The sequence below is a fragment of the Hylobates moloch genome, unplaced genomic scaffold (genome assembly GCF_009828535.3).
Source record: "Hylobates moloch isolate HMO894 unplaced genomic scaffold, HMol_V3 SCAFFOLD_18, whole genome shotgun sequence".
Taxonomy (NCBI): domain Eukaryota; kingdom Metazoa; phylum Chordata; class Mammalia; order Primates; family Hylobatidae; genus Hylobates; species Hylobates moloch.
The window spans coordinates 28140787-28162847 of NW_026652293.1; the positions used below are offsets into that span (position 1 = coordinate 28140787).

Sequence of the window (22061 nt, forward strand, 5' to 3'; positions counted from 1 at the left end):
CTTTGGGTCAAAGTTTTCCTGCATTACCTTGGATGCCAAAGAGGTAGTTTGGTGGCCAAAAAGTATCTTTTTTAAGAAGCTGTTGTAGCTAGTCTTCATGAACATGAGAAGTTTCCAGAAAGGAAAAAAAGAAAAAGCAGTGCTCAGTGGCCATTTGTTACTGTTAATCTGTATCTAAAAGGTACATACTTTCTTCAGAGAGGGAGAAAATGGCATAGCCTCAGCACAATTTTAAAAAAAGCTTTTTAACCAGTAGGAATTTTTGAATAGTTTCAAAATAATATTGATTGATAATACCACACTTCTGGTCAATTTAATAAAACACTCTAAATTTCCTAAAAAGGTAGAAAAGCTATAAAATATCTAAACCAAATATTATTGGTTATACTCAGGAGTGGATCTTTTATTATGAACTTTAAATGTAGGGTTCTGATTTTTGGCTTCTAGTGTGTCATGTACTTTACCACTGCTCAACATGTTTTCAAATTCCCAATATAATAATCATATTTTAGGGAAAATCCAGGATTTGGGTATGTGATATATCGTTAGAATCCTTGCTTAATTAACAAATTAGGTGTGTACCCCATTACCTGTCCTGACCTCAGAATTCTTAAAATTGAAGTAGGCAAAGGAGGAGCCCCAGTAGGACATTTCTGTAACTGCAGAGTTGCCTTCAAAAAAGGGAATATGATTCATGGAAAACTCAGTTGCTGTCGTTAATTTACACGCAGCTGCATTTTGTTCCAAAAAAAAAGATCTGAAGAGTCAGCAAGTGAGACATAAGATTATGTTAATTAACTAGGTGTAAAGGAGAAAGAAAAACACTCATATATGAATCCTTAAATCCTTGGTTAAGACTAAGCTACAAGTTTGATCCTGTAAACAGGTTTTATTAAGTTAAATCAGTGTCTGTAGGTTAAAAAGGAGGAATTGCTATGAATTGCAGATATCCTTCATAATAAAACTGCCAGTTTCTCAAGAGTATTAATGACACTTTGAACAATAAGTAGAGTTTATAAACAGGAACATACAAACTCATGTGAATGTCATGGGTTCTTCAACCTATGAGCATCAATAATCTTGGCCAATAAATAATGAACTTTGTTAACATCTCCACACCTTATTGGGGATTCAACAAAGGTGAGAAGCAAAACTCAATCATGCTGGATCTGTGTGGAATGCCTTTAACAGAGGCATATATCTGAATAGAGGCCACACATTTGCTCAGGATGACCAAAGGGAGTAACATAATTTTAGCCAGAAAAAAAGGCACACAGAAAGACCTAACTTGGAGTAATGAAACTACCGAGATGAAATGAAATGTCCAGCAGGGTAATAAGATGAGATCTGTTAAAACGATTTTTAAATGGGTAAAATATTTGAAGACACTGCAAAAGAAGTTGATGCCATAAGAACACAGAAAGATGCTATCATAAATCAATCATTAAGAAAATGTAAATTAAAACCAAAATGGTATACACCTATTGAAACTGAATATACCAAATTCTGCTTACGATGCAGAGCAACTTGAACTCTCATACATTGCTGGAGGAACTGCAAAGGTGCACAGGCAGTTTAATAAACAATCTATCCATTTTCTAATAATCTGTGACAAAGCAATCCCATTCATAGGTATTTACCCAAGTGAAGGAACATATTCACACACACCTGTATGTGAATATAGCAGCTTTATTCATAATCACCAAAAACTGAATTCAGTAAAGTAGCCTTCCACCTGGTGAATGAATAAATTTGTACATCCATGGCAATGCAATACTTCTTGGGAATAAAAGAATGAACTACTGATAATATGGGTAAGTCTCAAGCATCATGCTAAATGAAAAGCCAGACTCAAAAGCCTCCATTAGCTGGGCATAGTGGCATGCACTTGTAGTCCCAGCTACTCAGGAGGCTGAGGTGAGAGGATTGCCTGAGCCCAGGAGTTCAAGGCTGTAGTATGCTATAATGTCTGAACAGCCATTGCACTTGGGCAACACAGCAAGACCCTGTCTCTTAAAAAAACAGTCTCCATTTATATAGCATTCAGGAATAGGAAAAACTACAGGGATGGCAGACACATCAATGGCCTCCTGAGACGGGGATGGGAGTTAATTACAAAGGGACATGAGGGAATTTTTAGGGGTTGGTGTGACTTTAGTATCTTGACTGCTGATTACATGATTACATGTTTGACAGAACTCACAGAACTCTACACTTACGAAGGAAAAAAAGTTTTGTTTTTCTAGCTTAACCAAAGTGGTACCAAACCTTTAAAATATCAAGCTTAGAAGAAGGGCTAGAACATGTCCATATTTTACCTCATTAGAAATAAAGAATAGGATGTTGAAAATGGTTTGTGCTCTAAGAATACTGAACCAAGCTAGTAGCTCAGATTTGGGTGTCCACCACCACACCTTCCAGGTTTATAACTGGTAATTCTGCTTAAGAATCTGTTCTCAGTGTTTTCAACATCCAGAATTAATTTGAGACAAACTACATCTAGTTCATAAAGCTAGAATTAAAAAGGATTCCTGTCACAGGCCAAAACTAGTCTACAAACCCTCAGGGTGGCCAATTCTTGCTTTTAACAACAGCCAAAGATACTAAAGAATTCCATGAATACAGAGATGGATTTTTAAAAATACAAGTATATGTAATACTAAAACCCTCAGGAAAGCCAACATCTTGAGGTACTCTGGCTCCAGAAGAATCCATTTCTGTGGGGCATATTCCAAGATCTACGAGAGGTGTATCTGTCTGACTTTACTAAGTGGCTTTTCACCTGACAGACCAGACAAACTTAAAAGCTTTCAAGTCAAACTTTGGTAGGCAAAGGTAAAGTATGTCTTTTTTTTTAAAGTAGGTGGGCCTGCAGGTCAATTTGTCAAAAATATTAACTAACCACAACTATGAGACACTAGACACAGTGTAGTTCCTGCCTTCATGGAGCTCAGTTCTGTTCACTGGAGTGGGTTTTATTAGCAAGATACCCAATAAATAGGAGTGTGACTGGCCTGTCCAATCTTGAAGTCAGAAAAGGGCCATGGGTAGCATCACATCCTTAGAGACTGGACGCAGTCACCAGCCTTTGAGGAAAAAGGGAAATTCATCCCAACTTGTCATGCTAGCTAAGAGAGCAAAAAGTCAAGAATATGAACAATGTGACCTAGGCTCTGAAAGCTGACCAAGACACCATCTAAATAAACCTGGACTGACAATGAAAGAACTTGTGTTCTCCCTTAAAATAATGTTCAAAATAGCAAGGAAACAGAGCTTCAGATGTCTTGTGTCACCTGGTCTTTCATGTGACAGTCAAAGATCCACAATGTGAAAGTGGGATTAACCCACCTGTGAAGTTCTAGTCTGTGCAGTCACAATTGACCATTGCAGGTCTTAACAAGAGGACCCTGCGGGGACACAACAGACTTCAATTCTTTAGCCAGCTTTTCCTTGGCTCAGAATATGGAGAGAGCTGGAGACCCTCCAAACCAGAGGATGTTCCCTGGTCTTCCCAGGAGAGAAATGAACTATCTTTTGTAAAAGTAAGTTTCAAAGGCCAAGTGTGGTGGCTCATGCCTGTAATCCCAGCACTTTGGGAGGCCAAGGCAGGTGGGTAACTTGAGGTCAGGAGTTCAAAACCAGCTTGGCAAACATGGTGAGATCCTGGGTCTACTAAAAATACAAAAAAAAAAAAATTAGCCAGGCGTACTGGTACATGCCTGTAATCCCAGCTACTTGGGAAGCTGAGGTATGAGAACTGCTTGAACCCGAGAGGCAGAGGTTGCAGTGAGCCGAGATCGAGCCACTATGCTCCAGCCTGGGTGACAGAGTGAGACTCTGCCTCAAAAAAAAAAAAAAAAAAAGTAAGTTGCAAAACACTAATGTAAAGGAACTCTCAACCCCTGCATTACATGATTAGGACAACAAATAGAAAAGTAATAAAGTTTAAGATCATAAAAAAAAAGCAACAAAGAAGGGAGAGGGAAAAACAAAAAAACAAAAAGAAAAAAAAGCAAGACCTGACATTTCAAATGATTTCAAATGGAAGAAATAAAAGCTAAAACAAAAATTTTAAAACAATGTTTTTGAATAAAAAAGACTAGAAAGTTAAAAAAGGACATCTTCACATATCAATAATATTGAAAAAGTTTTTTATATAAGACTGAGGTAGGCATAAGGGTAAATATGTGATAAGACTGAAAAGAAATTTTATGGAAAGGATTAACCTCTATTAAAGTGATAACAAAAAAAAAAAAAAAAAAAAAAAAAAAGGAGTTACCAGAACAAAGAAAAACAAAAACCCAGCAATAACAACTAGAAGTTGAGGGATAAGGGTCTGAAAAAACTTCTTTTCATGGGGGTCAGCAGGCAACAGATGAATGTATATTTGGCTTCTCAGGAAAGAAAAGGAAAGAGGCAGAGAGCAGAGATGCCCTCTTAAAGCTTCTCCATTTGCCCAGAAGCTCATATCTCTGACAGCACTTTGAGCCCCATCTGTGCAGCTGGTGGTGTGGTTTCCTAATCTGGCAAACCCAAAGCTTAACAGGTCCTACACCAACTAGTGAATATCCTGAACAAGTTCTCTTTTATTGCAGACAGTCACTTTTATAATCATACCTTATGTACATATCAGAAACAATTTGGAAGTAAGAAGCCAAATCTTACCAAAAATAAGTTATTTATTGCTTTAAAAAATAAACATTTATAATAGAATACCAAATTCGATTTAATCTAATGTGTTAACAAAAGCATAATATATTCCAGTAAACAAGGATTTCCAACTTATCCTATAACTAAAAAGTCAACTAAACAGCTGGTTTTAGCTAAAGACAAACATCAGTCACTGCCACCAAATTCTATTATATAAATCTCTTATGCTTCACATTTAAGGAGAAACTCAGCAGAGGGGTCGCCCTGCTCTTCCCCACTAGAAATGCACTGAAAAGTGACAAGCCCACAGAAGGAAAAGCTGTATAAGGAAGTAGGAGCTTAAGTCAAATTTCTACTTTCATTACCTTGAGGGAGGTGAAGGAGGGTGTTCTTTTCATCAGGTCAACATGGATGACAGTTTGATCATAAAAAAGAGCCCATGTTAAGATTTGTGAAATATGGTGAGCATGATCATGTCCTAATGATTTCTTAGGGTTTGGCAGTGTCTCTGGTCACATGCCCATACCTAGGGTTGACAGAAATGCTAATACTGTACCCTGGGTCTTCCTCAGATGCCACAGTGGCTCCTGCCCTAGGATGACTAAAAATACGGCTCTCCTTTCCTTAGAGATACTGGCTCACTATCAAGAATAGAGGTAGGGAGACATTGTGAACTCCAGAAGAGTTGAGTCTATGCAGTTTATTCCACAGTGGACACATTAGACTTTTTAGAGCTACAATGACATTGTCAGTAATAGGTGATCACCTTTTTATACCTATGAAACATTTCTTAAAATTCTCTTGGGTTTGGCCCAAAAGAGTGACCAGATTGAAAACTACTCTGTTATTCTTAAGGACAAATGCAATTCCTTTAAAGTTACAAATCAGTACTTATATCCTATAGTTGAGCATGTCTGCACACCATCCCCTGTTTTTGGCCTCCATATAAACAGATGCATTGCACTGCTGCATGGTATATTCCATCTCAACCAGCTGGCGGCATCCAATGGTTAACTTTTCCCTAGGAGAAAAAGAAATGTTAAATCACTGCAAGACAGCTAGTCAGAGAAATAAAAATTCTTTTTCATTTTATTTTACATTTTAATTGACAAATAAAAACTATATATATATATATATATATATATAATGTATAACATGATATTCTGAACTAGGTATATATTGTGGAATGGCCCAATCAAGCTAAATAACATACGCATTATTCCACACACTTATTTTTGTGGCGAGGACATGTAAAATCTCCATTTTTAAAATTACTATCTTAAAAAAACCTTTTTTTAGAGATAAGAGTCTCAACATCTTGCCCAGGCTGGCCTCGAACTCCTGGGCTCACGTGATCCTCCTACCATGGCCTCCCAAAGTGCTAGGATTACATGTGTGAGCCACCACGCCCAGCCTTAGTTATTATTTTTTAAAGACAGGGTCTCACTCCTGTTGTCTAGGCTGGAGTATGGTGGTGCAATCACAGCTCACCGTAGCCTCAACCTCCCGGGCTCAAGTGACCCTCTAACCTTAGCCTCCCAAGTAGCTGGGACCACTGGTACACACCACCACACCTGACTAATTTTGTTTTGTTTTGCTTTTTTTTATGGTAGAGACAGGGTCTCACTATGTTGCCCTGGCTGGTCTCATTCCTGGGCTCAAGCAATTCTCCCATGTTTGCCTCCAAAAGTGTTGGGATTGCAGGCACGAGCCAGTGCATCTAGCCAAAGTCTACTTTCTTAATGATTTTCAAAATACATTGTCATTAACTAAAGTCGCCATGTTGTACAATAGATCTCTGAACTTATTTCTCCTATCTGAAATTTTGTGTCCTTTCACCACCATCTCCTCAAAGCCCCCCATCCTCCTAGACCATGGTAACCACTATTTTATTCTCTACTCGTACTTTTTTAGATTCCACATATCAGTGAGAACATGTGGGTATGTGTCTTTCTGTGCCTGGTTTATTTATGTCTTTTAGGTTCATCCATGTTGTTTCAGACAACAGGATTTTCTTCTTTTTTTAAGAGTGAATAGTATTCCACTGTGTACATATCCCGCATTCTCTTTATCCATTCGTTCACTGATGGACATTTAGGTTAATTCTATATCTTGGCTATTGTGAATACTGCTACAATGAACACTGGAGGCAGATATCTTTTTGACATACTGATTTCATTTCCTTTGGATATATTAAAAATTCTGTTCCAACTATGTGGCTTACCCCTTGGATTAAAACATCTTAACATAAGCCCATTTCCTACTAAGAGAGGTCCTTCAGAGGGTAAGGTAGAACTAGATTGTTCAACCAAGCCCATTATATAAAAGGCTATGCTTAGGCATTCAGCTTTGCCTGTTGGTGGGAGGTCCACCACGGAAGAAGCCCTTATTCCTGAATTCTAGGAATCACACCGAGGTTGTCTTCATGTTGGCTATGTAAGAATTTGTGCAACTAAGTGCTTTTATCTTCCTATGTTATTTGTTTGTGCTAATCACAATTGATGGTATTTTACCTCAAATATCAAAAAATGTATTTTAAATCCCAGTGTTAGTCCATTATATTAAGAATTTTTATTTTTCTCTTATTTGGCTTGAGAGTAAAGAAGAGGCGGACTGGAGGATATTAAGAGGATGTACCTCCTGAAAGGAACAGATACTTGAGAGGGGTAAGGAAGTTGACAGAGTTTCAATTCTTAGAAATATTGCTGAGACAAGTTACCTAGCAGTTACCAAAGGAATGTTAGTGACCTTAAACCAAGGATGGGGAAGCAGGGAGTGCTTAATATGTGCCATATCTACTTCACAATTTTACTTCAGGCAAAGCCAGCCAGGCTTTCAAAAGCTAACATGAGCCTACAAATTGTAGAATCCCAAATTGCAGGACACCAATCCATTATATCTAGCATCTAGAATTCAAAGTGTCAAAGAATTCAATCCCATAAATAACTCTTTCAATCTACTGGGAGATGGTCTATGTAAGTTCACAAAGAGCACCCAACATCTAGTATAGCATCTGGCATGTTAAGTATTCAAAACTGGCAGTCATTTTTATTATAACAGCTACACTGTCATTACTTCCTTGGCTTCTGAGATAGTTCTGCCATATTCATGGTGTTGGAGAGAACCACTAGCTACCTCTCCCACTGCCCCTCCCACATGACAGATCGCTTGATGGAGGGTACAAAGGGAGAAGAACTGAAGGGACAATCAGAACTTGGGACAGGACAAGGAGTAGTGACAACACCGAAGTAAATAATAATAAAGTAAATGTACCATATTTGGAATAATCTCACTTCTTGACAATGTGTGGTTTCTCTGAGACTGATTAAAGCCTGACTTTTGGGAGGCTCACATCTGTAATCCTAGCAACTCAGAAGGCTGAGCCAGGAAGATCATGAAGGCCAGGAGTTTGGGAGCAGCCGAAGCAATACAGTATGACCTGCTCCCTAAAAATAATAATAATAAAAAATTTAAATCTGACTTTTGGCTTTGTGTAACCCTAATCTCATTTTCTACATTTAAAGTTTAAAAATAGTGCTATGGTGCTGCCAATTCTTCATAACTACTCAAAAAAATGATTTTGAAACACTCTTAAGAGATTCAAAATAGCAGAGATATGTTTTCTTATAAACTTAAAAACGAAACAAACTAAAAGGGTAGGCCCCTATTCCTGTCCTTATTTATTCCACATGTGAAAAAAATATCCTTCAGCAACTAGACTTTTGAATCTATTTCTGTATCTTATCTTTTTCTTCCTCTCACCCCTTGTAATTAAGAGGTGAGCTCTATCTTCTCTTTTCCTCCTAGTGGCATTTGTTTCTTAATTCACGTGAGTTAGTATTCTGACAATGGATTATCACCTACAGATTTTGCTTCCTGTAGCAAGTTCTGTCATCACTGGCTGAGAAAAGTATTGCGTTTTTCATAGTGTCTGCTTGGCCTATACTTTTTATTAGATCATGATGATAGGCATTCTTAAGTTCCTTTTCCTGGTGATTAATCTGTAGAATGACAGAATATTGGCTGCAGGGGCACCTTAACACCTCTGCTTGTCTTCCGCAGCATCTCCAGTGAGTCATCTGACCTCAGCTTTTCCCTCCTGGTGATGGGACACTCACTATTGTAAGAGGCAGTTCACTGCTAGATAGTTCTTCCTTTATATTGGGCCTATAAAAACCATCAATCTGACCTGAGTCTGCCTAAATTAAAACAAAAACTCTCTTTCCCTTCTTCCTCTGATAGTACAAATATTTTATGTCCCTATTTCTTTTTTTCCAAGAGGAATTATTCCAATTCCTGATTCTTTCGAGAAGAGAGCTCAAAACTGGAGGTTGCTTCTAGTTCTGCGATTCATGAGATTCTGCAAAATAACAGCCACTATTTCTCTAGATTTTCCTATTAATGGTATCAAATTTGCTTTGACCAAATCTCAGGTCAAAATAACTGGAAATTTTATCAATTTAAAAATAATTCCACACAGTTTTGTGATTCCTTTCCCATAACCAATCTGGTCAAAATGGCATGGTACTAGTGAATTTACGTGATCTAATTCCAACATTGGATGCAATTTTTCCAAAATCCAAGAATGAGGTCTATAATGGGTATGTGTTTTACAACCCGCTGAATTTTTTATTTTTCTGAATTTTCTATTGCAAATTTCTACATTTGCAATGTGTACGTCAAATAAAAGAAAAATGGAATACAATGTAATATATAAAATACAAATACAAAAGCAATATATAATAGCTAACATCAACGGTAAAAGAATGAATGCTTTCCTCCTCAGATCAAGAACACGATAAGGAAGGCTTCGAATTTCACTATTCAACTTTGTACCATTTTGTACAACTTTGTACAACTTCATACTATCCAACATTGTACTAGAAGTTCTAGCCACAGCAATTAGGCATGAATAAGAAATAAAAGAGATCCAAACTGGAAACAAAGAAACAGAATAATTTCTATTTGTAGATCCTAAAGAAGTCACAAAATAACTGTTAGATCTAATAAACTAATTCAGCAAAGTTGCAATGTAAAAGATCAACACAAAAAATCAATTGTATTTCTACACATTAGCAATGAACAAGCAGAAATGGAAATAAAACAATTCCACTTATGATAGCATCAAAAGTAATAAAATACTCGGAAATCAATTTAATCAAAGAGGTATAAGACTTGTATACTGTCCATATGCGGTGGCTCATGCCTGTAATCCCAGCACTTTGGGAGGCTGAGGCGGGCAGATCACAAGGTCAGGAGTTCGAGACCAGCCTGGCCAACATGGTGAAACCCCATCTCTACTAAAAACATACAAAAATTAGCTGGGCCTGGTGGCGTGCACCTGTAATCCCAGCTACTCAGGAGGCTAAGGCAGGAAAATTGCTTGAACCCAGGAGGCAGAGGTTGCAGTGAGCCAAGATCGTGCCACTGAACTCCAGTCTGGGCGACAGAGTGAGACTCTGTCTCAAAAACAAAAAAAACCACTGATGAACGAAATTAAAGAATATCTAAATAAGAGAAAAGGCATGCTATGTTAATGGACTGTAATATTTAGTAAGATGGTAATACTCCCCAAACTGATCTACATTGTCAATGCAATTTCTATCAAAATCCCAACAACCTTTTTTGTAGAAACAGAAAAGCTGATCCTAAAATTCAGATAGAATTGCAAGGCATCCCAAATAACAAAATCTTGAAAAAGGAAAATGTTAGAGGACTTACACTTGTCAATTTCAAAACTCACTACAAAGCAACTATTACCAAAATAGTTTGCCATGAGCAGATAGACAGACATCCAATGGATCAGAACTAAAAGTTGTGAAATAAACTCTCACATATATGGTCAACTGATTTTCATCAAGGATGCTAAGACCATTCAATGGAGAAAGAATGGTCTCTTCAACAATAATGCTATTAGGAAAACTTGATATCCACATACATGTATATGGATGGATGAATGCATGAATGAAGCTGGACCCCTCACCTTACATCATATACAAAAATTAACTCAAAATGGATCAATGGCCTAACTGTAAGAGCTAAAACTATAAAAATGTTAGAAGAAAACACCAGGATAAATCTTCATAACCTTAGGTTTGGCAATGGATTCTTAGGTAGTCTTAAAAGCATGGGCAATGCAAGAAAAAAATACATAAATAATCAAAATTAAAAACTTTTGTGCACCAAAGGATACTACCAAAAAGTGAAGACAACTTACAGAGTGAGAGAAAATATGTGCAAATTATATATCTGATAAGGGTCTAATATCCAGAATATATAACATGTTGAACCACCAGGTGTTGATGTGGTTAATAAGGACAAGGCAAATTAAAAGTAACCATCAAGTCTTTATTCACTTTTTGCCACAGTATAAGCAAGGGGCAAAATGAGAGGTGCTAGTTCTCCAGTGTTTCATTACTTCCCTAGGAAAGGGTCAGATAAATATGCACTGCCGGGTTGTCAGGGTGGGGCACACTGTCTCATTGCTGAGAAGCCCTGAAGAAGGCTGCTGCCTCTGCATCTTCATGAACCCAGGGGCCTGCAGGGAGGAAGAGGAGGAAGGGCTAGAAGCAGAAAAATACTGAGTCAGATAAGAGAGAAACACCTTAGTCAAAGCCTCCAAAAGGAAGCCTCAGTGGAGGTACCTGGGAAGTGCCTCAGCCAACTCCCCCATCTCCTCATAAGAAGGCCTCCAAACAGAGTCACCTGCGCTAGGAATGCAGCTGTGTGTGAGCATGGCTGCAGGGAGTCTCAGTCACTGCCAGTAAGTACCTCCAGAAAACATCATACACTGGCATGGAAAAAAAAAAAGACACTTATCTGAGGAATGCAAGCCTGTTTAAACTATCAGGTCCAGAGAGGCACTGGAATGAAACAGCAGTCACATCACTCCCCCTTGAGCTAAATAATTATCTCTTGAAGCCACTTGCTATGTGGGCTCCAGGCTAACTGACAAGAAGAAGCTGTAACTGCCATATGCTGGACACCCTAACTCATATCCTCTAATTCAACTATGTATAGCCAATCACTGAACAATGATATCTCTGTCAACTATTGAGAATTCCTGTCAAATAACTTTGTATCAGCCCACTCCTTGTTCTCTCTGCTTTTAAAAATTTGCTTGTAACAAGGGCTGAGGGTACACTCCCCAAGGCAACTTTAACACACACCAGGGGCAGCTGTCTTCACTCTGGCTCAAGTAAACTCTTTAAATTATATTTTGTGCCTCAACTCTTCCTTTTAGGTCATTTCTTTAGGTATGAAGAAAGCAGCTTCCCCCATTGAGTTTGTCAGATAAAGCTCTGTAATTGTCTACAGTGGGCTCAAACATCACATAAGATTTTGGCCTGAGGCCAAATTCCTCATAAAGAATTCTAGTAACAGAAAGAAAACCAACCCACTAAAAATGAGCAAAGCGGTGAATACACATTTCTCCAAAGAAGATACACAAATGGCCAAATAGCACAAGAAAAGAAGTTCAACCTCTTCCCTAATTAATATTAGAGAAATACAAATTGAAATCACCATGAGATACAATTTCATACTCATCAGGATGGCAATAACCAACCAAAACTAAAAAAAGGGAAAATAACAAGTGTTGTCCAAGATGAAGAGAAATTGGAACTGTTGTATATTGTTAGTGGAAATGTAAAATAGTGTAGCTTCTGATAATTAGAATCTCACCCAGGAATTCTACTCCTAGGTATTTGACCCCCAAAATGGAAAACAATTATAAGAGTTCAAATATTTATACACAAAGAGCAATACTATTTATAATAGTCAAAAAGTGGAAAGAACCCAAATGTCCATCAAGAGATGAATGAATAAACAAAATGTGGTGTGTATATATGTGTGTGTGTGTGATGGAATCTTATTCAGCCACGAAAAGGAATGAAGTATTGATATATGCTAAAATGTGGATAAACCTCAAAAACATTATGCTACGTGAAAAAAGAGAGATACAAAGGTCACATGTATACGTCAGAGATGGGGTGCATCTGATTGCCTGGTGTCAGAAGTGTGTTGTGATGAGTTTCAGAGAAAGAAAAACAGTTTGGTTTGGTATCCGTCTCATACAGTCAGGTACTTTGAGACTGATGTCACAAACTAGTTTATTATCTCATAAAGGAAAAAACAAACAAAAACCTTACATAATTGCCTAACAAACACATCAAAACACTTTATCAAGAACTTACAAGACAGAAAAAAAAAGTGAATTAAATGCTGTACCTAACTAATTTCTTATAAAGATAGAAGATACCACACAAGAGATTTGTTTGGTAATGTTTGATAATCTCCTTAATTTACCATCCTGGATTTGGAGCAAACTCCTCATCTGCTCAGGGTGAGCAGTGCTCAGACACTCTACTGGCAAGAGCAAAAGCTACTTCAAAGAGTCTAAAAACTGGAGAAGAGAAAACACCAACTGAATTGCAGATAGAAGCACCAAGGTTCTTCTGTGTCTTATGGAATTCACTTTTCGTCAAAGCTACTTTAATCTAAAACCTTAATTCCTTACTTTATTAGAACCCATAAAACAGTTTTATGTTCTTGAGCTACTTAATTATATCCATATGCCAGGAGGGTGGCACACCCAACTCCATGGGGACAGAGGCTCCCATGTTTGGGACTTTCCTGAACCTCACTCTATGTATCTCCTCTTCATCTACCTGTTCATTTGTATCCTTTAATTTATCCTTCATAATAAATGGGTAAATGTAAGTAAAATGTTTCCCTGAGTTCTATGAGCCACTCTAGCAAATTAACTGAACCTGAAGAAGGAGTCATGGGAACCCGCAATTTATAGGTAGTTGGTCGACCTGGAGGTTGTGGGGTTTCCTACTCTCATATACTCCACTCAACAATTGTGACCCCAGATATGTGTGGGGTTTTCTCCACACAGCAAGCAATTCTCCAGTGAACACCAACTCGGTGTACTATAATTCAATTCAATTCTGACACAATCTGGAGTCAGAGTCAACTCCCACAGGTTGCGGGCTGATCAAACAAGACTGCCCCCCACTTCAGACAACAACTACAAGTAACAGTTTGTCACCTATACTTCTGACCAACTGGCTTATAAATCAGGAGGGTTCCCACAACTCCCTCCTCAGGTTTAGTTTGCTAGGACAGCTCACAGAACTCAGGGAAATATTTATGTTTTACTCATTTTTTATAAAATACTTGATATTACCAAGTATATGTTGGAAAGCGCTGGAGCTTCCATGCCTTTTCTGTGTGTGCCACTGCCCAAGCAGCTACATGGGTCCAGCAACCTGGAAGCTCTCTGAACCTGGCAGTTCAGGGATTTTTTTTTAACCAAACCATTTAATTGTGTCTTTGAAGGTAAACGAAATATAAAGCTGCATCCCAAGCCCTAAGAATGCCAGAACTACACATAGATCCAAAATATGGTGTGGTTTTCTCAACACGGTTCAAAAGGGTCAGAACTCAAAAGTGTTAAAAGGCAGAGAATGGGTGGAATTCACGCACTCCGTTCAGCAATTTTGTAAATTACCAGAAATAGACCCCAGGAGTCTTTTAAGGTGGGAGAAAATTCAACTCCTGGTTTTACAGGTAAAGAATGAAGAATACCAGAAATGTTATGTTGACTTCTCTTAATTTTTCTCACACAATCTGAAGCTGGAGCTGACTATTATATCCTCAACTCACAGCAGTTGAAACTGCAGTATTAGGTACAAGATCAGTCCCTCTATCCATTTGCTTCCATGTAATGCCACAGCAAGGGTGGCCAGAAGCAGAGGGTTGTCAATAGAACAGCTTTTCAAAAAGCTCTAAAAGCAAGCAAGAACCTTGTAGCAGCACACTGATTTAGTTTATTAGGTTAATTTACAAATTTTAAAAGCTACATGTTTTACTTTTTCTCCTTTTTCTCTTCTTTCATCACTGTTTGTTTTCTTATCTTTGTCTTTCTCTCTGTCATCTTTTCTATCCTTTTTTGCTTTCTTCTTTTCCTGTCCGTCTTTCTTCTCTGCATCCTGGTTGGCAACCTTGTTGCTGATGAGGCTGTGCAGGGCAACCAAAAACAGATCAGCAAGGCCAAGTATATCACCTCCATTTGGTTGTCGGTCTTCAGGTGAAAGGCCTTGACAAACTCATCAGGGCTGACATCTGGCAGCAGGTTGAAGACATCCTACAGCAGGCAGATGACCTGATGGTTTATGGGTAGCTTGCCTGTCACTACTTTTACCCTTCAAGCCATGCATAGACCTGGTTAATAATCTGCTAGGAAAGAGTACCCATAGTAGTGTCTTTGATGTCTCATAACAAGTGTTTGACTCTGACTTCCTCAGCTTCCTCTGCTCCAGTTTCACGGTCACATGCTCAAATGTTTTTGTGGTTGTAGTTCTATCAACATGAACTTCTTCCACTGTATATGTTTCTGTTACTTCTTCCACAATATATGCCTCTGTGGGCAGGCTCAGGTCCTTGGGTTTCACATCAATAATGACCAAAACAAGAGTTAGGGCAGTATCATTTCATTACTTCATTGATGGCCTGTGTGGTGCCACCCAAATATTCTTTCTCTGGCATTTACCTTCTTAAACATTCCATACATGTTTTCCAAATAATCTTGGTCTAACAATCAGACAGAATCATCTTTGTCATCTTCATAAAAAAGGACTTAGTCATCATCATAAAAAGGGACTGCAAAACTCTTGGACATATCAAGTATTTTCTTTTGCCATGACCCCAGTAGCACACCAACATGCTTCTGGTTTCCAACCTCACCAAATCAGTTGAAGTGATCCACCACACTGAGAAGCAACAGGGGGTAGACCACCACCTTCTGCACCACAAGCTCTGGCATCACAACACACCCTATCCCTCAAGGCCTGGCTCCCTGCCACTCGCCAACACCAACAGTGGCAAGGACTCTCGCAGCTCCTCCAGGCCCAGTTTCTCCTATTCCAGTTTGGCAGCTGCTGCCAGTTCAGGGATTTTTATGGAGGAGGCTTCATACTGTAGGCATGCTGGATAATTAACTCAACCTGGAGCCCCTCTCCCCTTCTGAGAGGATAGGGGGTACAGCTGAATGTGTTAAGCTTCTAATCATGGCTTGGTCCTCCTGGTGACCAGCCCCCATCCAGGAGCCCACCAAGAGTTGCCTCGTTAAAGCAAATGATGCTCCTATCACCTAGGAAATTCCAAGAGATTTAGGAGCTCTGTGTCAGGAACCCAGGTTAAAGACCAAAGATTAGAACAAAAGATTCTCCCAGAAGTCCTATCTATAAGGGTTTTAGGACCTCTGTCTCAGGAACCAGAGTCAGCGACTGTCATTAGTCCGTTTTCATACTGCTATAAAGAACTGCCCAAAACTGGGTAATTTATAAAGGAAAGAGGTTTAGCTGACTCACAATTCAGCATGGCTGGGGAGGCCTCAGGAAACTTACAATCATGGAGGAAGGGGAAGAAAGGCACCTTCTTTGCAAGGCAGCAGGAGTGAGAAGTGCTGAGTGAAGTGGGAAGAGCCTCTTATAAAACCATCAGATTTCATGAGAACTCACTATCATGAGAACGGCATGGGGGAAACTGCTCTCATGATTCAATTACCTTCGCCTGTTCTCTCCCTCGAAACGTAGGGATTGTAGGGATTATAGGGATTACAATTCAAGATGAGATTTGGGTGGGGACACAAAACCTAACCATATCAGGGCATAGATACATTTCTCATTATTTCACATCTCCTTATTGCAATAAATATGGTGTGGCACATCAACAGTTTCCTTGTTTACAACTAATGCTTTAAAAAAAACAAAGATTATCAAATTCAGACAATTTAAATAATTGTCTTAAACATTAAGTAACCGTCCTTCACATTCCCAAAGGGAGTCATCTATATGCAAGTTAAATCATTCTTCTGTTTTCACCTCTGAGTCACACGGAAATGGTGTCACCTTTCATCTGCCACAATTGGCCTCATATCTAGTATGAACCAGTGAAACCAAAAAACCCTCTCTCTTTTGGCAGCTTATTCGAAAATTTTAAGTTGTGGAGCACATCAGAGGCAAATATGGAAGATACTGTGTACTCTAAATATTGGCAAATAATTTCACAAAAAACCCAAAAGATCTAAATGCTATTAACTGAAAGCTTGCTGAGCAGCAATTACCATTTTTCAATGCCTTCAAGATACTAAATATATTTGATTTCTCTTTAAAATCATCCTTCTGGGTATAAGAGGGTTTACTGATTAACTTCATAGTTTAAATCCCTGAAATAGTAAATGGAAAGAAAACAAAGAAAAAAAATAGTACAACTACTTTAACTATGAACATTTGACCTGACTCCTGAACTTCCCCCAATAAAAACTCTGCCAACTGCTCCAAAAGTAAGGTAAAATCAAAACAATTCTAGACGTCTACTAGGATCATGCTTCAAGAGATTGTGGCCTCCATGTATCTGCAATAAGCTTTTTACACTAAAAAATATGGCTAAGGTTGGAAGATGTTATATTTTTGACACATCTCACACAATATTTAAATATGGATTATCTGTAAAAATCTATAATGAGTACAACCGATTCACTGACAATCTGAAGATTAGGGCAAGAAAACATTTTCTCCCCCAATTGTAACAGATTTGTGTATGTCAACTGGCTTCAGATTTTCTTGAAAAACTTATTTTGATCTAATGAGTTGGTGAACTTTCATAGTTGTGTTGAAACATTTGTGTATGACTGACTATCAATCCTACATCTGATATCCTCAAACAAATTTATCAGTCTGGAGCTTTAACAGTAGAAGCATTTTGCTAGTTAACTTTGTCACTAGGCCTGCTCAGATTATTTTGTAGCCACACAGGTACATATGTTAAGTTATAAATAGCAAATGAACTGTGGTTTAGTGATACTTATTATTAAGTTCCTATCTTTTTAAAAATGTGTCCCAAATGAGGTTAAGTGTTATGCTCCTAATCCCATTTTTCCCCTAAGCCTTGTGGTTTTTATTGCATGACTATACAATGCAGTGGCAACATTTACAAATCCACATGTCGTGTTACAACAGAACTCACTGAAAACCAATTACTGCCCCATGTGTCAACATGGATCAATCCTGATGTTAAGCTAAAATGGAATATGTAGTGGTGGAGGGTACTGGAAGGCAACAGTGAAGGAGTTAAACAGTTTTAGCTCCTCATGAATTTGCCTGGGCCTAGAATTAGAGGGATATCTTAGACTGTCCAGGCTGCCATAACTAAGTATCTTAGATTGGGCAGCTTATAAACAAGAAAATTTCTCACAGATCTGGAGGCTGGGAAGTTCAAGATCAAAGCACCAGCAGATCTGGTGTCTGGTGAGGGTCCTCTTCCTCACAGATGGTGCCTTCTATGTGTTCTCACATGGCAGAAGGGAAGGAATTAGCTAATGCTCACATCTCTTTTATAAAGGCACTAATCCAATTCCCAAAGGCCCCATCTTCTGATACTATCACATTGGGGATTAGATTTCAATGTATAAGTTTGGAGGGTGCATATTTAGCCCACAGCAAAGGCTTCACAACTATACCCTGTGTATATAAGAATTGGATTTGCGGCTGGGTGTGGTGGCTCATGCCTGTAATCAATCCCTGTACTTTGGGAAGCCAAGGCAGGAAGATTGCTTGAGTCCAGGAGTTCGAGACCACCCTGGGCAACATAGTGAGACCCTGTCTCAAAAAAAAAAAAAAAAAAAAGATTAAAAAAAAAGAATTGGATTTATAATACTTGCCCTTTTTGTTATGTATGAATGCTATAAAACAAATTATTTTGGAAAAAAAGTATATAGTGTGATACATTTAAGTTCAAAAATCAGCAAGATAAATCAACGTATTTTTGTTATAAATAATAGTAAAACCATAAAAAAAAAGATGAGAACTATAAAGATACAATCCCTTGAGAGACAATAAAAGGTAGGTTACAGCTAGAAATGGGTAAAATTCAAGTTTGTTAGTTGAATGGTAGGCAGATGGGTATTTTTTATATCAGTTGTTCTTCAAAACATGGTCTGGGGACCACAGAGAATCTAAGACTCTCTCAGAGGGTATGCGAGGTCAAAGAAGTCAAAGCTATTTCCATAATAAGACTAAGATGTGGCCGGGCGCGGTGGCTCAAGCCTGTAATCTCAGCACATTGGGAGGCTGAGGCAGGCCAATCACCTGAGGTCAGGAGTTCAAGACCAGCCTGGCCAACATGGTGAAACCCCGTCTCTACTAAAAATACAAAAAATTAGCCAGGCATGGTGGTGGGTGCCTATAATCCCAGCTACTTGGGAAGGTGAGGCAGGAGAATCGCTTGAACCTGGGAGGCAGAGGTTGCAGTGAGCCAAGATCGCTCCATTGCACATTGTCGCACCATTTGCGACAAGAGCAAAACTCTGTGTCAAAGAAAAAATAAAAAAATAAAAAAATAAATAAATAAATAAATAAAGACTAAGATGTGATTTATCTTTTGTACTCTTGCTCTTGCAAAAGTGAACAGTAGTTTTCCCGCAATCCAGCCATGCTTATCAAAACAGATTGAATGCAAAAGCAGTTGTAAGAATCCCGCTGCCTTCTATTAAGCCAGTCATTAAAAGATTTGCAAAAATGTACAGCAATGTCACATCTAATATTTTCATAATCTGTTATTTATCTTAACATGTAGTTGTTATTTTTAAGTGAATTAATAAACATTTTAAAATTCTCAGTTCTAAGTTTTAATACAACAAATATAGCTAGATAATGACCCATATAAAGAAAAGCTCTTTGGGATCTTCGATAATTTTAAAAAATGTAACAAAGGCTTGAGGCCAAAAAATTGGAGAACCACTTTAAACCTTATAGCAGATAAACACACATGACCTTTTTGTATGTAGGAAATATTTCATATTAGTAAGGTTAAAAAAAACATAGTGTAGTGAAAAGACAATGAAAAAACACATCACCACCACCACCACCAAGTGCTGCTGTATGTGGAAAAGCTTGTTACAATGGTTTATATCTATATATAGATATGACTTACCTATACTCAGTCTGAGAAACACAATCATAAAGTTCCTGGGCAGTAAATTTGACATTTTTATTTACCTGAAAGGAACCAAGATATAGTTATTAAAAATATATATTAAATAAAATGAATGATGACAGCAAAATTAGAGTAGCCCATATTCTGAGAGGAAAGTTCAAATTTCTAGTTATTGCATAAAAAGGATTAAACAGCAACAATAAGAAGTGCAACAACTATAATGCTAACATGGAACTGTGTGCAAAAATATGAATCCCACTGTTACATCTTAATCTGTTAGTAGAACCAGCAGAGGTGAGATGGGCCTAGACACAGTAGAGATCAAATGGACAGAAAAACACAAATAAGATTATAAACGACAGACATTTCCATCTGGTTTAGGAAAAAGTCTGATTTACAGACATTTTCTAAAGAAATATATTTCTCAGATTATTGAGGTCTACATGTTTAAACTAATAGGTTTAAATTAATAAATATCTATAATTCAGAGATATAATTTATAATAGCATAAATATAAAAATCTTTCATCATATAAAAACTAGCTATGGCACACATATGGAAGACACAGTGAAGGAATCTTGAAATTTACTATTGATTTAGACAATATTCCTATTTATATGCAGGGAAGAATCTGAAAACTTGCAGAGAAAAATTATTTTGATCAGATAACAAATAACATACTGACTAAATTTTCAGAAAATTAGAATTAGTAAAAGGAAACAGTAAGGCTAATTTCTATTCAATTTACTTAAAAAATATTTCTAAGTGTTGCTAGCTGGCATGCATTTTTTGGTGGGGAAGAATTGATACCCCCTGATTTAATTACTACTAATTTAAAGATTCATATCATAAAAGTCTTCTATACAATTCAATGTATTGCTTATTGGCAAAAATTCCATGACTTTCTTCAATGTTTTCATAGAAAGTTTACCATATTTGTGTAGAAAATGTTTCATTCAATGAAAGTTTAAAAATATACAGTTTTTTTTTTGGCCAGGTGCAACAGCTCATGCCTATAATCCCAGCACTTTGGAAGGTCAAGGTGGGAGGATTATTTGAACCCAGGAGTTTGAGAGTAGCCTGAGCAACATAGTGAGACCCTGTCTCTATTTAAAAAAAGAAAAATTATACATTTATATACACACACACATATATATAGTTTTCAAATATTTAAATGAACATGGATATTTTGCTTAAAATTAGTATATATTTATATATTTAGTATTGTTTAATTATATAACATTTCATATTATATTTAATGATTATATGAAATTGGTATATAATTTACCATAATTTTTATTAAAAGAATCTTCTAAAAATATTATAAATATTCATTTAAACTATCAACCAGTCCACTTCTTTCTTCTTTACATGTTCTGCCTTCTCCTAAGGGCTGTTGATATTGTTACCATAGCCACACATTCTGGGACCTACAACGTATCAGAACATGGGCCACCAAATGTCAACACACTGCAGATATTTGGTCAGAGGATGAAGGGAATGATCCATTTTCTACAACAGTTGAGAAAAATCAGCTGAAAAACTGACTTTGAACCTGTTAAATATGAATATAAAATAATTTATATTAAGCTTTTAATAAATTTAAGTATCTAGATTTATCTCTAGTTGTAAAAGTAACCATCCACATACATTTAGACATTTATCCAAGAACACAGCTGGAAGTATAAAGGTGACATAATTCCAGGTTATAGTAGATAATTTACAAAATAGGCAGTTACTTTACTAATATAGAAAAACTGAAGCACAGTCTCATGATGGTCTGGCCTGATCTTGTTTCACCATATTAATTAATTTTGCCTATGAAGACATTTTCACTTACCCATATTGAGACATTTTAAATTACACTGTTAAATATCATCTCCATGCTTAAATGAACAATTTTAATTTCCAGGGGAAAAAAATAGCTAAAAGATGCCATTGTCAGCAAACATTAGAGTTGTGACTATAAAACGAATTGTGAAATGGGTATCATTACTTTTTAGCTGTAATACTTAGAATAAAAGCCAGATATTAGAAATGGCTTGTTTTTAATTAAAAAATTCAAGAAAAGACAAAGGAGAAATATAAAAATAGTCAAACTCCTTAAAAGATCTAGACAGTCCTACCACTATTTTTTATATTAGACGAATATCTCCAATGTAGTAACTGATGTAGGAAAAGCAATTCTTTTAAGAGAAATGATTTTAAAAATCTGTGAATCAGCCAGGCACGATGGTGCGTGCCTATAGTCCCAGCTACCTGGGAGGCTGAGGTAGGAAGATTGCTTGAGCCTAGGAGTTCAAGGATCTAGTGGGTCATGACTGTGACTGTGAACAGCCACTGCACCCCAGCCTGGGCAACACACTGAGACCCTGTCTCTAATATATATATATATATATATATATATA

At 37.4% G+C, this 22061-nt stretch overlaps 1 protein-coding gene, 1 long non-coding RNA gene and 1 pseudogene across 8 annotated transcripts in view; 1 reads left to right on the top strand and 2 right to left on the bottom strand.

The window, feature by feature from the left end:
- SWT1 (SWT1 RNA endoribonuclease homolog) overlaps positions 1 to 22061 on the bottom strand; it is a 141460-nt gene that overhangs the window by 3134 nt on the left and 116265 nt on the right. For 5 of the 7 annotated variants that reach the window (XM_032137263.2, XM_032137262.2, XM_058430368.1 and 2 more), the window contains 2 exons: positions 19651 to 19715; positions 4530 to 5671 (listed from right to left, as the gene is read on the bottom strand). In XM_032137263.2, the coding sequence (XP_031993154.1) occupies positions 5542 to 5671; positions 19651 to 19715 (195 nt within the window). In that variant the 3' untranslated portion in view covers positions 4530 to 5541. Of the gene's footprint in view, positions 1 to 27; positions 94 to 4529; positions 5672 to 11013; positions 11189 to 19650; positions 19716 to 22061 lie in introns of those variants that run through there. The other 2 variants (XR_009210684.1, XM_058430369.1) reach the window with 2 other exon arrangements.
- LOC131381762 (uncharacterized) lies at positions 3378 to 7869 on the top strand. The gene is made up of 3 exons (XR_009210685.1): positions 3378 to 3542; positions 7247 to 7316; positions 7814 to 7869. It is a non-coding gene; the product is annotated as an uncharacterized LOC131381762 (long non-coding RNA).
- LOC116457804 (26S proteasome non-ATPase regulatory subunit 7-like) lies at positions 14525 to 15481 on the bottom strand (annotated as a pseudogene).